At 38.0% G+C, this 17,586-nt stretch overlaps 1 protein-coding gene across 4 annotated transcripts in view; it reads left to right on the forward strand.

Moving 5' to 3' along the window:
* The window catches only part of MGAT4A (alpha-1,3-mannosyl-glycoprotein 4-beta-N-acetylglucosaminyltransferase A), a 115,303-nt gene that overhangs the window by 35,173 nt on the left and 62,544 nt on the right, over nucleotides 1–17,586 (forward strand). For 3 of the 4 annotated variants that reach the window (XR_006215661.1, XM_042981221.1, XM_042981220.1), the window contains exons 3-4: nucleotides 7,212–7,379; nucleotides 9,740–9,880. Coding sequence is in view for 3 of the 4 variants with exons in the window: in XM_042981221.1 (XP_042837155.1) it covers nucleotides 7,212–7,379; nucleotides 9,740–9,880 (309 nt within the window). In the remaining variant the exon portion in view is untranslated. The remainder of the gene's footprint in view (nucleotides 1–7,211; nucleotides 7,380–9,739; nucleotides 9,881–17,586) is intronic. The other variant, XM_042981222.1, reaches the window with a different exon arrangement.

The raw sequence follows: 17,586 nt of genomic DNA on the forward strand, positions 1-17,586 counted from the left end.
ATGTCCTGAACATTTTAATGCTCCCTTCTCTCCCTGGATCTCTTAACATGTAAGCCAGAGAGAGGAGAAGCAGCTAGTGCATAGTGGAGCAGAACCACACAAATGTCCAGGCTGCCTGAGTCTAGACCTACTTTGAGGACAGTATTGGCTTAATGCTGTTTAGTGGGTAGCTCAGCATCACCTTGGAGCTTGTTAGAAATTCTTCTTTTTTTATTATTTTTTTAATCAAAAAAATTTTTTTTAATGTTTACTTATTTTTGAGACAGAGGGAGACAGAGCACGAGTGGGGGAGGGACAGAGAGAGAGGGAGACATAGAATCTGAAACAGGCTCCAGGCTCTGAGCTGTCAGCACAGAGCCCGATGGCAGGGCTCGAACCCACGAACTGTGAGATCATGACCTGAAGCAAAGTCAGACACTTAACTGACTGAGCCACCCAGGTAACCCGGAGCTTGTTAGAAATTCTTAAGTACCATGTTAGGCCTACTGGAATCAGAATCTCTTGAGGTGGGGGTCCAGAATTTTGTGTTTTAACAATCTGTGTTTTAACAATCCAAGTAGTAATGTTAGAGCAGTAATGTTAGAGAATAAGATACTTAGTCTTGTTTGTAACTTTTAGCTGTCCATTCTAATTAGAATTGTACAAATTCATTTCATCCTCTGTCTTTTGGACTCCTATTCACTATGTCTTTTGGCTTTTCTAGACCAGTTCTTTTTTTTTTTTTTTTTTTTTTTTTAATTTTTAAAAATGTTTGTTTATTTTTCAGAGAGAAAGAAAATGCAAGCAGGGCAGGGGCAGAGAGAGAGAGGGAGACACAGAATATGAAGCCGGCTCCAGGCTCTGAGCTGTCTGCACAGAACCTAACATGGGTCTCGAGTTCATGAACTGTGAGATCATGACCCGAGCCAAAATCGTACACTTAACCTACTGAAGTCACCTAGGCTCCCCTTTTCTAGACTAGTTCTAAACCTTTCTGAATCCAGTTCTTTTATTTTTTAAGAGATTTTTAAGTAGGAAATTGCCCATAATTTCATCTGGGCCTTCTTCCTTTTAAAAAATGGTTGCATAAGAATGGTAAATGTGCAATGAAATGTTTTTCAAAGGCAATGACTTCCTGAAAAATAAAGCTTGTTAAATTGTGGAATCTATTACTAAGGGAGCTCCTCGCTCATATATGTGTATGTATGTCACACACACACACACACACACACACACACACACACACACATTTTAATATTTGTGTGAAGTAGTTCATTGTAGTATTAAAGGACAGAGGGATGGACCAGATGACTTATCAACATTCTTTCCAGTGCCAGGATTTTATTGTTTAATATATATTAAAATTAAGAAATTTAAAAGTGGGTTTAATTTTTGGTAATTTTAAGTTTAACATAAGGCAGTTTTTGTTTTTATTTTTATTTTGAGAATGAGACAGAGCAAGGGAAGGGTGGAGAGAGAGGGAGAGAGAGAATCCAAAGCAGGCTCCACACTGTCAGCACAGAGCCATATACAGGGCTTGAACTCATGAACTATGAGATCATTTCTTGAGCCAAATCCAAGAGTCAGATGCTTAGCCGACTGAGCCACTCAGAAGCCAGTTTTTAATGTTGGCTTATAGAACTCAGTAGTATCCCCCACATCTTGCTAATAAAAAAGTACTATTGTTTGAAAATGAAATTTTTTGTTCTGTTTTTATATATAACATACTGGGTTTTAGTTTATAGCACCTTTTTGTTTGTGTTAATTTTTCATCTATACTGCTTATACATGTTTTTAATTGTTGAGTCCAAAGCTGTTATTTTTAAATTGTTGAACCATATAAAATTGCCATTTTTGTTAAAAATAATCAAATATCAGCGATTTCATATGGTTCAACCTAATAAGTCTTTGAAGACCTAAAGATACACTTTTACTGGAAAACTGGTTTGATTATTTGATTTGAAGGAATTAAAGTGGTTTCTCTGGAAATTTTGTATGTTTCAGAGTCTTAGGTTCACAGAACATGATTTGTACTTTCATTGTCTAATCTGGATATATAATGTTCTACAATTAAAAAGATTCGGGTCACCTGGGTGGTTCAGTCAGTTGAGTGTTTGACTGTTGATTTCGGCTCAGGTCATGATCTCATGGTTTGTGAGTTCAAGCCCTGAGCTGACAGTGCAGAGCCTGCTCGGGATTCTCTCCCTCTCCCTCTCTCTCTTCCCCTGCTTGTATGCTCTCTCCCTCTCTCTCTCTCTCTCAAATAAACTTACAAAAAAAATTTTTTTTTAAGTTAGGTTCTGTCTACAATAAAACAAAACAAACAGAACTAGGCATTTCCTGGTAAGATGATAATATAAGAGTTTCCCACACCGTCTTGCCATGTCCCCTCCCCCATAGAAACTGATTGAAATGATTAAAGAAAAGCAAAAAAAAAAAAAAAAAAAAAGGAATTGTGCTAGTAATGTTGAAAACAGAGAATTGTCAAACACGTAATCACAAATTTGAAGAAACTGTTTTTATGTTATGCTAAAGTGTGAACTTCTGGGATGATACACTACTCTCCTCAAGGGAGCAGTATAGTACTATGAGAAATATAGGTGGAGAAAATTCTAGAAGTCACTAGTGAGCCTGTGTTTGGGTAGATGATGGAGGATGGACTGCACAGGAGAGCTGTGTAAAGATCATATGTAACTCCTTTCTGTTTGGAGGAGCCAACAGCGTTCTGTGGTATTCCTGGCAGGACTAGCTCAAGGCTTTACACCACACATACTCTTTTTCACTGACATGGCTTTCTGGGTGGAGTATGGACTTGCTCTGATGTCAGGGAGAGAACCCTTTGAATGCGGAATGGTGGAGTTAGAAACAAAGGATGGATGTGAGAGATGGGAAATGACCCAATTGGAACCCTTTCATAGCTGTGGGCTTTGGACTAAGAGCAGCACTAGTATCTGGCCCTGAAAGAAGATACTTAGGACTCTATCCAGTACTTCATGGGCCCAAGGGATCTTTTCACAAGCATGGCCAGGTCATCTGAAAGCAGGACAGCACTTTGGAATTAGGGATGGGGGTATTTATCCATTGGGACTGGTTACTCTCTTTACTTGGTGAAGCTGGCCTCTGGGAAGTTGGTTTCAAAAAGTACCAAGAAAATGTAGGGACAGAGACTGCCCTCAAGTCCATATCCCATCTTCCCACTCAAGAGCTGCTAAAAGACCTAACCTGTATGTCATCCTGTCCCTCCTGCTTACTTTTTAAAAACTTACATTTTTAAGTTTATTTATTTGATTATTTTGAGAGAGGGGGACGGGAGGGGCAGAGAGAGAGGGGTACAGAGGATCCGAAGCAGGCTCCATGCCAATAGCAGAGAGCCTGATGCGGGTCTCCAACTCATGAACTGTGAGATGATGACCTGAGCCGAAGTCAGACACTTAACCAGACACTTAACCGACTTTAAGGAGCCCCTTGAAAACTTATTTTTAAAAAAGTTTCAACTGAAGAAGAGTTACAAGGGTAGTACAAAATGACTTTTCTATACATATCATCTGTTATGAACATAACCTTTCTATCAATTTGTTGTAGTTTCTTTTCAGAACCATTTGGGAGTAAATTACAAAAATCATGCCTTTTTACCCCTAAATAATTTAATGTTTGTTTCCTAGGAACAAGGAATTCTGTTTAAGTACTACAGTATAAGGATCATACTTAGGGAATTTAACATTGGCACAGTATCTACTGTATATTCTGTTATTTTTTCCAGTAATGTTCTTTGTAGCATTTAGTTTGTCCGGTCTAGGATTCAGTCCATGGCTGTGCTTTGCATTTTGTTGTCATGACTCCTTTAGTCTCTTAATCTGTGATAGTTCCTAGTAAGCCTTTGTCTTTGATGACCTTGACATTTTTTATAATACAAGCTTTTTGTTTTGTACATTATCTCTCAGTTTGGATGTGTGTGATGTTTCCTTGAGATTAGATTCAGATCATGCATTTTTTGGCAGGAATGCCACATAAATGAGGTGTGTCCTCTGTGTACCATATCAGAGGCACATTGTATCTGTTTTCTGGGTGCTGACATGAACTTTGATCACATAAGTTAGATATCTGGCAGGTTTCTTCGTAGTAAAGTTAGCATATTTTTCCTTTTGTAAATTAATAAGTACTTTGTAGGGAGATACCCTGAGGTGACATACATACCCCATTTGTTCCTCAGAAAACTTTGATCTGCTGGTTTTAGCATCCATTTTTGATTCTTGCCTGAATCAGTTATTGCTATGGTAGTTGTAAAATGGTAATTTTCCAACATCCATCATTCCTTCTACATTTATTAGCTTGCATTCTACTAAAAGAAACACATCTCCCTCACCTGTTAATTTTTGTTTATTATTTTATTAATGTTTATTTTGAGCGAGAGAGCAGGGGACGGGCAAAGGGAAAGGGAGAGAGAGAGAACCCAAAGCAGGGTTGAGAGCTGAGAGCACAGGGCCAGACGCGGGGTTTGATCCAATAAACCATGAGATCATGACCTGAGCCTAAATCAGGAATTGGATTCTTAACTGACTGAGCCATCCAGGTGCCCCTCATTTATTATTTATATGAGGTCATGGATTCTTATTTTATTCAATAGGTATAAGCTATTACTGTCAATATTTGTTTTGGTACTTAACTTGTCTCTAATTTGGCCAATAGGGGCCCATTAAGTACCATGCTGTGCCCTTTTGACAAGTCCTGTCTTTTTGTAAATAACATTTTCTTAGTTTACACCAAATTGTTTCAGGTTCATCTTAAAGTTACTTCTCCAGAGAGTTCTAATTCTCTTTTGGGCAGATGATGTCAAGAAACCACTATCTCAGCACTGTGTAAGTGTTAAGAAGAGGATTTTAAATTGCTCACGTAAAGAGGGAAGAACTGAGAGGAAGTTTACTCATGCTAATTTTGGACACAGCCTGCTTGGTGTAATTGGCCCTTATCCACACTGTCCGGACCTGGCAGTCTACACTGTTTTAATTCCTGTAGCCTTCTAGTGTGTTCTGATCTCAGAGCATATTCTCCTTTATTATTTATTTATTGTTTGTTTGTTTGTTTTGACTCTTCAGAAACACTCTCTCCTGTAGATGAATTTTAGAGTCACGTGTCAAAAGTCATATACCAAAAAAGTTTCAGTGTTCTTTTGAAAGATAATGAATTGAATTTATAATTAAACAGGGTAGAATTTATCTTTTTTTTTTTTTTTTTTTTTTTTTTTTACAAGATTGAATCTTCTTGCTTAGGATTGAGAGATGACTTCATTAACTCTTCCATTAGAGGTTTCAGTAAAGGGTTTGTAGTTTTCATCACATGAATCTTATAAAATTTTTTTAATGCTTGTTTATTTTTAAAAGACAGAGAGTGTGAGCAGGTTAGGGACAGAGAGGGAGACACAGAATCTGAAGCAGACTCCAGGCTCTGAGCTGTCAGCACAGAGCCCGATGCAGGGCTCAAACTCACAAACTGCAAGATCATGAACTGAGCTGAAGTCGGACGCTTCACCGATGGAGCCACCCAGGTGCCCCCATCATATGAATCTTGCATATCTCTTGTTACAATTCTTTTAGTTTTTGTTAGAATATAATTGTTAATAGTTTTGTGTTTGTGAATAGTATCTTTTTAACATTTCTTTTATTATGAATATATGCATACGGACATGCGCCTAAACTATGAATGTATAGTGATGAATTTTTTTGAACCACTACCCAGAGCAGTCAATAGGACCTAGCTGGCACTCTGAAGCTCCCTATATGCCCCTCCTAATCACAGCCTTCTTTTTCCTTTCTTCCCTCCTAAAGCCAGCAAGTTAAGGAGAATATAGCTGCTTATATGGTGATTGTTCAATGTATGGAAGAATGACAATTGAGCAGGGCAGACTTTTTTTCCCTGCCACAGAATTCTGAAGAGATGTTTATTATGTGAGCTTTTGTGTAAGGGACAAGGAACAAGATAATTGCCTGTTGTTAAGAATATCTTTATAACCATGCAGATTTATTTTTTTTAGGTCTGTTTCTTATTGAGTCTGTCCTTGAAGAAGGCAGAGATAATAATATTAAATAAAAAGTAGTCTTTCTAAGGTGTGTTTTGTTTAGATATCAAAATAGTAGCCTTGGATTATCCAGCTTGATACAGAAGTTGAAAACCATTGTTCTGGTTTCTCTTAGTTTAATGAGGTTCTAGAAATTGCTCATACTACTCCCATATCCCTCAACTACCTTTCAGCATTGCTGATCAAAATTAATGAATGGTTTGTCTTCCACCATCTCTTAGATTTTAATGTCAGATTCTGTCCTTAGGCATCGTCTCACTGTGCACTTTGTCTCTGAGCTGTCTGATACTGTTGTTTCAGTGCCTGCATTTATCCTCATGAAATCCACTTTATTTCCCAAACCAGGTTTTCCTGACCTGTGATTCTCTCAAATTAAAATGGATGACTGTTAACTGGAGTCATTTTACACCTGCCTAATAAGAAGTTTTAGAAATAAGGAATTAAAAAAAAATTTTTTTGTAATGTTTGTTTATTTTTGAGAGAGAGAGACAGAGCATGAGTGGGGGAGGGGCAGAGAGAAAGGGAGACACAGAATCCAAAGCAGGCACCAGGCTGTGAGCTGTCAGCACAGAGCTGAACGCAGAACTCGAACCCACTGACCAGGAGATCATGACCCGTGCCAAAGTTGGACACTTAACCGACTGAGCCACCCAGGCGCCCCTAGGAATCAGGAATTTGACCAAAGTCTGGCTTAGGGAAATCTTTGCAGAATTGGAAGTACAGAGGAAAAAGCCTATAGAAATTAATGATAATGCTATAAAAAAGGTAATATTCATTTTATTAATTATATTATCATCAGTTTCAATACTTTATCTTAATACAAATAAGGTCTTTATATTTGTTTGAACCTTTTGAGAAATGATGTTAGTAGTATGCCTGAAATGTTAATTCTAAAAACTTTGTCCTTTTTCTCCCTGTCTTTACATTTCTGAAAGACTAAGTAGAAAGTGTTTGCATTCTTACAGATATTAAGAGCATTAGGGTTAGTTGTAGCTTTGCTATGTATAAGTGGTTGGGGCTCCTTTTTCAGTTATGTATCAATACATAAATGAACATCTTTCTGAAAAATGTGACTTTAAAATTTCTAATCTTACAGTTAGGTTTTATGTTTCTTCTTTTTTTAAAGAAATATATTAAAAACCTTTGGTTTTGCTTCTAGAAAAACTGATTGCTTATCAACGAGAGTTTCTTGCCTTGAAAGAACGTCTTCGTATAGCTGAACATAGAATCTCGCAGCGCTCTTCTGAATTAAATGCCATTGTACAGCAGTTCAAGCGTGTAGGAGCAGAAACAAATGGAAGTAAGGATGCATTAAATAAGTTTTCAGGTACAAATGATATTTTTAGTTTCATAAAAGTTATGTTTTCAAAGGGTTATGTGAAATAATTTATTTGAAAGTTGTATAAAGTAGCTTATCAACCAGCATATATTACTCTTTTCAGAGAGAAACATTGCACAAAACTTTGTATAATGGTAAATTATAAAACAATTTTTATTAATTGCTGTTTGATTTTAAGAGAGTAATAATTGATTTAGATTTCAGTTGTGTAAATTTCACCAACTAGAGCAAAAACCCAGATCTCTTCAAAAATATATTCCAAATGAAATTAAAATTTAACTTGGTGTTTTTACACACATAAATGTGTTTTTACACATAAGTCTTTCAAGATTAATATACCTTTTCATTTAGCATCATCTTTTACCATTTATTCTTCTTGTCTTTAGATTCACTACCTAACCTTATTAAAAAAAAAAACTTTTTTTCATGTTTATTTTTGAGAGAAAGAGAGACAGAGTGTGATCAGGGGAGGGGCAGAGAGAGAGGGAGACACAGAATCCAAAGCAGGCTCCTGGCTCTGAGCTGTCAGCACAGAGCTCACGCAGGGCTTGAACCCTTGAACTGTGAGATCATGACCTGAGCCAAAGTTGGATGCTTAACCAGCCCAGGCACTCCACTACATTACCTTACTTTTGAATTTTCATGCTCTGTCTTCCCCTCCTGATTGTGAAATTTGTGTTGTGGCACAATAACATTTAAAAGTATGGAATGGAATAGATAATAAAAAATCACCCATAAGCCTGCTGTCGAGTGATTTCTCTTAACATTTTTTCATTTCCTTCTAGTCTTTTTTCCATGCAAGTTTATCTTCAAAATTGTAATTGTTACAGCCTGATTTTTACTTTTGAAATTATGCTATTAGCATTTATTGTGTCATTTAATATTTTTCAAAAATACCGTTTTTAATGGCCTTTTGTCAGTTAACCATATACCATAATATATTAAACAATTTTACTATTAGGCAAATAAGATTTTTCTGTGTTATTTTCTCTCCCTAGTTTATAACTCTGTGATGGATGTCTTTATGTATAACTTGGTCACATTTCTGGTAGCCCTTAAGTTACTTTTATTAGATTATGACTTCCTTAAAAACAAGGATCTATGTTTTAATGTCTGTTGATTTCCAAACACATGACACAGTGGCTGGGACAAAGTAGATGATCGCTAAATATTTATTGAGAGCATGAAAGTAAAATTCCTAAAAGGGAAATGATTGAGTAATAAGACAGAAATGTTTTAGGGTTTTTGATGCTGTCTTGAATAGCTGTAACATGTATCAGATTATCACCAAAATTTAATAGCATTATTTGATCTGCTAACTTGATAGATTGAAATTGGTGCCTTGTAATTTATAATTGTTTCTTTACTTATAAGATTAAACATTAATTTCATTAAACATATCACAGTCATTTGCAGTTTTTGGTGAATTTTTGGTTCTTATATTTTTAATGGAGTCTTCATATTGCTTCACATGAAATCTTTTTTGAAGCTTTAAGTCCTTATTGCTGACTTCCATATTTAAAATGTTAAATTACTGTTGGGATTTTAAAATGTTGCCTACCAGATCAGAGTTTTTATTTCATGTTATATTAAAAGATTCATTAATTCCTCCCAGAAAAACTGGAAAATGATTTGAAAGTTAGGATCTGTCTTAAATTGTGCTGTTTAAATTATTGTACTTGAATTTCTTTGAAAAAAATATCTTCCATTTGAAAATTTGGTAAAATAGAATAGCATAAGGAAAGAGAAAATTATGGGTGGTGAATGTGCTTACTATGTTTTCATAAACGGGTAGCATGTTTAAAAATTTTTTTTTTAATTTTTTTTTTTTTTTTGAGACAGAGAAAGACAGAGCATGAGCAGGGGAGGGACAGAGAGAGGGGGAGACACAGAATCTGAAGCGGGCTCCAGGCTCTGTGCTGTCAGCACAGAGTCCGACGTGGGGCTCGAACTCACGAAGTGTGAGATCATGACCTGAGTTGAAGTTGGACGCTCAACCGACTGAGCCACCCAGGCACCCCAACGGGTAGCATGTTTATTAGTGTGTGTTCTGCAGGGCCTAAATTCTGAACCATTACAATAGCAAGTGATGAAAGCCTTCTACCTTCTCCTGGTACTTTGGCTGACCTTTTTAGCTTCCTTCAAGTGCTGTCAGCATCAGACTCTGAGACTCTGGCTGAAGAAGTGTCTTTTTCATTTTAAAGGGAGATCTTGTTTACCAGAGTATGAAATCAGGAAATAAAATTCTTTAGTTCTAATTCTCATAAATTTTTACTGCTGTATTTGCGAAATCAGCAATTTCTGTAAGTAAGGTGACCCTGTGCATTAATTTTGCTTTTTTGTTTTAGATAATACCCTAAAGCTATTAAAGGAGTTAACAAGCAAAAAATCTCTTCAAGTGCCAAGCATTTATTATCATTTGCCTCATTTATTGCAAAATGAAAGAAGCCTTCAGCCTGCTCTGCAGATTGGTAATGGAAGAACAGGAGGTATGTTTATTTTGTTCCTTACTGTGGTTGTACTGCTGGTTTTAATTGGATCTTGGGATATAACATTGACCATTAGAAACCTGGCAGGTCAAAAAAGAAAAATTCCTTCTCTATGCGTAGTAACTTAGGACTCTTTTACGTTGAAAGGAGTTGGACATTTTTCTCCATACATCAGACTGTAGAACTGAAAAAGCTCACGAGAAATCTGGTTTAAGCCCCATCTACAGGCAGAAAAATGTTTAACCTTTTTAATTTTTCAGTTTTAAAAATTTTAGATGTAGAGAGATGACTTTGTTTCTTTTATCATCTTTCAACATTAATAGCTCTTCAGTCTTTTCAAGAGAGGTTTTCTTATGTTTGCCCCTGCTTTTTCTTAGCTAGAAGGCATATATAAACTTTTGTTTAACCTTTCATACAATAATAGAAATACTTTGGTTTGCCTTTTTTTTTTTTTTTTTTGAGAGAGATTGAGGGTACCAGTGAGCGAGGGGCAGAGAGAGAGGGAGAATACCATGAGGGGCAGAAGACAGAGAGAAAGGGAGGGAGGGAGAGAGAGAGAAGCAGAGCTCACCTGAAGCAGGGCTCAAGTTTACCTGATGCAGGGCTGGAACTCACCAACCATGATGTCGTGATCTACACCAAAGTCAAATGCTTAACCAACTGAGCCACCCAGATGCCCCTGCTTTTTTTCTAATATATGAAAAGGTAGTTACTGCATATTTTATTCGTTTTGTTAGAACCACCAGAGCTTCTTGAATTTTCCTTGTGGGCCCTCTTTACCATTTTTTTATGATTTTTATTCTTTTCTTTTGATCTTGTTTATCTTTTCTCTAGAGATTTTAAAATGTAGAGACCAAAATATCATTTTGCTCCCCTAATGAGTCTTTGACAAATGACAAAACCATTACCTAATAGATACACAAAGATATCTTTGTGATAATGTTTTTGAAAAGTTGATTTAATCTGCTTTTGATTCAATAGGATTCTTAGGTATTTTACTTTTGTGTGTTGCATTTACCATATTATTAGCATAAGCTTTTATATTTGTCTTTTTTTAGTTCTGCTATCTTTCTACTTTATAAATCATTTAAAATCTTCCTAAGGAAGTGATAATTCTTAAAATATTAGGTTAAAACTAAATCATTTTTCCATTTCTTTATTGATTCACTAAATATTTATCCAGCAGGTACTGGATGTGCAAAGACTAACAAGATGTGTAGTGTACTCTAAATTATTTTCCTTAGAACATTGATCATTAATTATTTCTGAAGTTGATATTTTGTCTCTCCCTTGAACAATCACTATTTGGGTCAGATGTCTCAGCCATTCAGTACATTTGTTGGTTTAGAGGATACCTTCATTAATAAGAATATCAAATGAAAAGAAAGTGCGAGTATTTTTAAAGTTATTTAAGACTTTAGAACCTCTAATAGGTTCAAGGAGGGGCTCCTGGGTGGCTCAGTTGGTTAAACGCCTGACTTCCGCTCAGGTCATGATCTTGAGACTACTCGTGAGTTCAAGCCCCTCATTGGGCTCTGTGCTGACAGCTCACAGCCTGGAGCCAGCTTCACATTCTGTGTCTCTCTCTCTCTCCTTGCTCCTCCCCTGCCCTCTGTCTCTCTGTCTCTGTCTCTCTCTCTCTCTCTCTCTCTCTGTCTTTCAAAAATAAATAAACAGGGTGGAGGGGCAGCCTGCCCAGCAAGGCAGAGCCCCTGAGTTTGGCTTACAAAATCGGAGGGGCCGGACTGTGTGAGTTCTGATAGCCAGCGGGACTTAACTTCTGGAATGTTAAAAGTCAGCAGCTCTGCTTGGAGAGCAGGAGGGCGGGAGGACACCGGGAGGGAGAGGTGTTGAGCCCTGGAAGACAGAGCTCAGCTCGGTGGGGAACAAAGGTGCTGGCCAGTGCCATCTCCCTCTCCCATCCCCCAGCCAAAATCCCGAAGGGAACAAGTTCCCGTCACCGAACTTGCTTGCACCGTGCAAACACCCAACGCTGTGCTTCTGTGGATCCATCCCTCCGACAGTTCTTCTTCCCTCCTGGTGCTGCAGGGCCCCTCCCACAGGGGACCACCGATGGCAGAGCGAGCTAAGCCTGCCCCTCCCACCCCTGTGCACCTGCGGATCCACCCCGACTAATAGGCCAGATCCCATCAAAGCAGCACAACAAGCCTGGCAGTGTGCAGGTAGCCCAGACAGGGACCACACCACATCAGAGTGAGTCCTACCCCTGGGAGAGGGGAAGATAAGGTACACACCAGTCTGACTGTGGCCCCAGTGGTGGGCTGGGGGCAGATATTAGGTCTGACTGCAGCCCCGCCCACCAACACAAGTTACTCCAGACAGCATAGGGGAAGTGTCCCGAAGTTCCGCGCTGCTCCAGGGACTATCCAAAATGACGAAACAGAAGAATTCTCCTCAAAAGAAACTCCAGGAAGTAGTGACAGCTAACGAATTGATCAAAAACAATTTAAGCAATATAACAGACCATGAATTTAGAATAATAGTCATAAAATTAATCGCTAGGCTTGAAAAAAGTATAGGGGACAGCAGAGAATCTATTACTACAGAGATCAAGGGACTAAGAAAGAGTCATGAGGAGGTAAAAAATGCTCTAAATGAGGTGCAAAATACAATGGAGGCGACAGCAGCTCGGATTGAAGAGGCAGAGGAGAGAATAGGTGAATTAGAAGATAAAATTATGGAAAAAGAGGAAGCTGAGAAAAAGATAAAAAATCCAGGAGTATGAGGGGAGAATTAGAGAACTAAGTGATGCAATCAAGTACAACAATATCTGTATAATAGGGATACCAGAAGAGGAAGAGAGAGAGAAAGGGGCTGAAGGTGTACTTGAACAAATCATAGTTGAGAACTTCCCTGATCTGGGGAAGGAAACAGGCATTGAAATCCAAGAGGCACAGAGAACTCCCTTCAGACGTAACTTGAATCGATCTTCTGCATGACATATCAGTGAAACTGGCAAAATACAAGGATAAACAGAAAATTCTGAAAGCAGCTAGGGATAAACACGCTCTAACATATAAAGGGAGACTGATAAGACTAGTGACAGATCTATCTTCTGAAACTTGGCAGGCCAGAAAGGAATGGCAGGAAATCTTCAATGTGATGAACAGAAAAAAATATGCAGCCAAGAATCCTTTATCCAGCAAGTCTGTCATTCAGAATAGAAGGAGAGATGAAGGTCTTCCCAAACAAACAAAAGCTGAAGGAATTCATCACCACTAAACCAGCCCTACAAGAGATCCTAAGTAAGGGGAATTCTGTGAGTGAAATGTTGCAAGGACCACAAAGTACCAGAGACATCACTGCAAGCATGAAACCTACAGACATCACAATGACTCTAAACCCATATCTTTCAATAATAACACTGAATGTAAATGGACTGAATGTTCCAACCAAAAGACATAGGGTATCAGAATGGATAAAAAAACAAGACCCATCTATTTGCTGTCTACAAGAGACTCATTTTAGACCTGAGGACACCTTCAGATTGAAAGTCAGGGGAGGGAGAACTATCTATCATGCTACCGGAAGTCAAAAGAAAGCTGGAGTAGCCATACTTATATCAGACAAACTAGACTTTAAATTAAAGTCTGTAACAAGAGATGAAGAAGGGCATTATATAATAATTATAGGGTCTATCCATCAGGAAGAGCTAACAATTGTAAATGTCTATGCGCCAAATACAGGAGCCCCCAAATATATAAAACAATTAATCACAAACATAAGCAACCTCATTGATAAGAATGTGGTGATTGCAGGGGACTTTAATACTCCACTTAAACAATAGATAGATCATCTAGACACAGGATCAATAAAGAAACAAGGGCCCTGAATGATACATTGGACCAGATGGACTTGACAGATATATTTAGAACTGTGCATCCCAAAGCAACAGAATATACTTTCTTCTCGAGTGCACATGAAACATTCTCCAAGATAGATCACATACTGGGTCACAAAAATAAATAAAGTTTAAAAAAAAAGAACCTCTGATAAGTTCTCCTGCAGTAGCTCGTTGTTATTTTGTGAATATAACATTCTCTTATCCTTTTTGAAGATGGTTCCATCCCATTTGTTTATGACTTTATCATAACATATATAAATATAATGAAATCTCGGTCAACCAGCTCCACTAGTTAACATTCTTACTAAGCTAGCACTATTTTTGAGAGGAAGAAAACACAGAAAACTTGAAAAAAAAGAAAACCCTCAGATTTACATTAAAAATCTTCCTTCCTAAATCCTTAAGCATTGGTTCTTAACTTTTTTAGAGTCACAGAACCCTTTGGATATTGTAGGAAAGCTATAAACCTTCTACTTAGAAAAATGCACATAAGAAAAGTAATTTTGTATGTAATTTCTGGGATTTTGTAGAACTCCCAAAACTTTTTTAGGGACTTTATATTAAGAACTTCTGTTTTTTTAGATCAAAGAAAAACTGCTTCTTGCTACAAATTCTGTTCTTCAGTGGTCAGGCCGATTAATGAACAGCACTCAGACCAGCTAAGTCTTCCTAAGTGCTCCAGGGAGAAGAGTGCTCCAGGAAAGCTACTGACTGTCTAAAGAGGGGCTGGAATTCCTAGTGAAGAACAAAAAAACTGCCACCCCACCCTACCCAAACCACATCTAGATCCTCCCACAAAATTTGCAGAGGAGGCTGCAATAAGTAGATACAGTGTGTGCAGATAGGTAAAAGGGCATACTGTACAACTAGCATTACAAAATATTTAAGGAAACCCACATCGTGAATGACTTAATACTCAAAGGAAATTGAATTTGCAGAACAAGCACAATATAATTTAGAAATTAAACATAATATATTTTAGAAGGATGAGAGGCTAGTTCATAACTGACTGTTGTAAAAGGATCAATTGGAAATCTCTGTGTTCTGATTTCATTGATTATATATAGAATTTACATATAAATGGACTGATAAGCAGAGTAGATACAGCTGAAGATCAGATTAGCAGTCTGAAAGTTGAATAATTCTAGTTCTGGAATGCTGCATAAAGGGCACAAAGAATTGGGGTATACAAAAGTTCTAATAATCCATCTAATAGAAATTTCAGAAGTAGAGAACAAAGGGACTGAAGAGAGGAAATAAGCAAATATGTAATAGAAGAAAATTTCTTTGAGTTGAAGAAACTCCCTGCTCTTCAGATTTAGGGCCCATTTAGTGCCAAGCAAGATGGCTGAGAAAAGACCCTCCATAGGTTACCTACCAAAATGGCATTACTGATGGGTGGAGGACAGCAGGTTAAAAAATCCATGAGTACTTGCTATGTGCCAGGTACTTTGCCAGGTACTTAGGTACACAAAATTAGATGGAGTTCCTAGTGTTGTGGAGCTTCAATCTAAATAAGGGAGAATGCATGAGTCAAATAATCAATTATGTAAATAATTATACAGTTACAACTTTGGTGATTTAAAGGATACCTTGATAATGTATAAAAGGGGGATTTGCCTCAATTAAGGATTTCAGGGGAGTCTTAAAAATGCATTTGACCTGAAATCAGTGAAATATGTCATTCAGTGGTGAAGGTGGGTTTCTTAGTTGCTTAATTCTGCTGTAAAAATTTCCACAAACCCAGTGACTTAAAACAACGTAGGTTTATTATCTTATAGTTTTGGTGGCCAGAAGTCCTAAAATCGGTGTGTTGACTAGGGTGTGTTCCTTCTGTTGCTTTAAGGGACAGTCCACCTCCTTTCCTTTTCCAGCTTCTAGAGGCTGACTACCTACCTTCATTAGTGCCCCTTGCTTTATCTGCAGATCTCTCTGTGACCCTGACCTTTAACTTACATTGTCACATCTCCTTCTCTCACAGACTCTCCTACCTTTCTCTCATAAGGACTCTTGTGAAGTCATTAGGTTCACCTGGGTAATCCAGGATAATCTTCCAATCTCAAAATCCTTAATCACATCCACAAAGTCCCTTTTGGCATGTTAGGTAATATATTCACAAATTCTAGGAATTAGGACATGGACATGGTGGGGGGCATTATTATGGCTGCCACATGGGAGAAAAAAGTATTCCAGAAAAGGAGAAGAGCATCACAAAAGCCCTGTGATGGAAAGGAGCATGTGTGGAATGTTCTAGAAAATGAAAGGAGGTCGCTATAAATGAAGTGTAGAGTGAGGGGGAAACATGGAATAAGATGAGACTAGAGATAAATTGGAGCCAGACAGTGCAGGAACCTGCAGACCTTTTGTTGGATTTGGACTTTTATCCTACCCAAGAGCAGAAAGAACCCCCTTCACCTCAGTGGCTCAGTTGGTTAAGCATCCAACTCTTGATTTTGGTTCAGGTCATGATCTCACCATTAGTGAATTTGAGTCCCACAGTGGGCTCTGTGCTGACAGTGTGGATGGAGCCTGCTTGGGATTCTCTTTCCTTCTTTCTCTGTTCCTTTCCTGTTTGTGTTCTCATTCTCCCAAAATAAATAAACTTAAAAAAGTTAAGAAGCCCCTGAAGGGTCTTAAGCAGGACTTACTTAGGATAACTTTATAAGATTTAAATTTTGCAGGAGCACCTAGGTGGCCAGTCATTTGAGTGTCGGTCTCTTAATTTTGGCTCAGGTCATGATCCCAGGGTCGTGGGATTGAGCCCCTTGCCAGGCTTCACACTGAGTGTGGAGCCTGCTTGGGATCTCCCTCCCCTCCCCCCAAACTTCTCTCTCCCTCCCCCCTCCCCCACTCACACGTATGTGTGTGTGCACACATGTCTCTCTCAAATTAAAAAAAAAAAAGATTTAAATTTTTAAGAGACCACGTTTGCTGCAGTGGGAAGAGTGACTGAATTTGTGGGAAGGAGAGTAGATTTGAAAGGCCCCAATAAGAGGCTACTGTACTGATCCCCTTGAAAAAGGATAGGCGTGGACTAGGTAATAGTGATAATAGTGGAGATGGAAACAAGAAGATGGATGTAGGAGTTGTTTGAAATGTATGGGGACATATAATGGGAGCACATAATGATGGACAGAGGTAAAGGATGTGGTGAAGGATGAAGTCTTAGGTTTCTAGATCATGTAACTGGGTGGATGGTGGCCACTCTTCACTGAGATAGGGGACAAAAGAAAATATTTTGCAGCATTGGTTTTTGAGATCATAACTTGAATCTGGATATGTTAAGGCAGGAGGTGATTGTGGAGGGTAGTCAGTTGGATATTTAGATCAGGGACTCGAGATCTGAGTTAGATTTAATTTTATGGCTCATCATTTGTGAATAACTGATTGAAGATACAGGGATGGATAGGGCCTAAGCCTGAGCCTTGAAGGTTTTTCAGAGTTAATTTTCAGGAAAGAGGAAGATAAGGCCAAGGAAGATGAAGAAGGTACAACTAGGCAGTAGAGATAAAGTATATTGTCACGGAATATAGGGAAAGGAATGAGAAATAAATGACTAAAATGAAAACCTAAGGACACACGATAGGCTAAAAATACTTGACTAACAACCAATATTTTTAAAAGAGAATAATTTAGTTATAATAGAAGGTAGAGTAGTGATTGAAGATGGAGGATCCAAAATTAAGATTGTTCCTAAATTTTTCTTGATTTTAAAGATTTTTTTAAGTGTATTTATTTATTTTGGGGGTGGGACAGGAGCAGAGAGAGAGGGTGAGAATCCCAAGCAGGCTCCACACTGTCAGTTCATAGCTCAATGTGGGGCTCTATCTCATGAACGTGA

Source organism: Panthera tigris, chromosome A3, assembly GCF_018350195.1.
Source record: "Panthera tigris isolate Pti1 chromosome A3, P.tigris_Pti1_mat1.1, whole genome shotgun sequence".
In the NCBI taxonomy this organism is placed as follows: domain Eukaryota; kingdom Metazoa; phylum Chordata; class Mammalia; order Carnivora; family Felidae; genus Panthera; species Panthera tigris.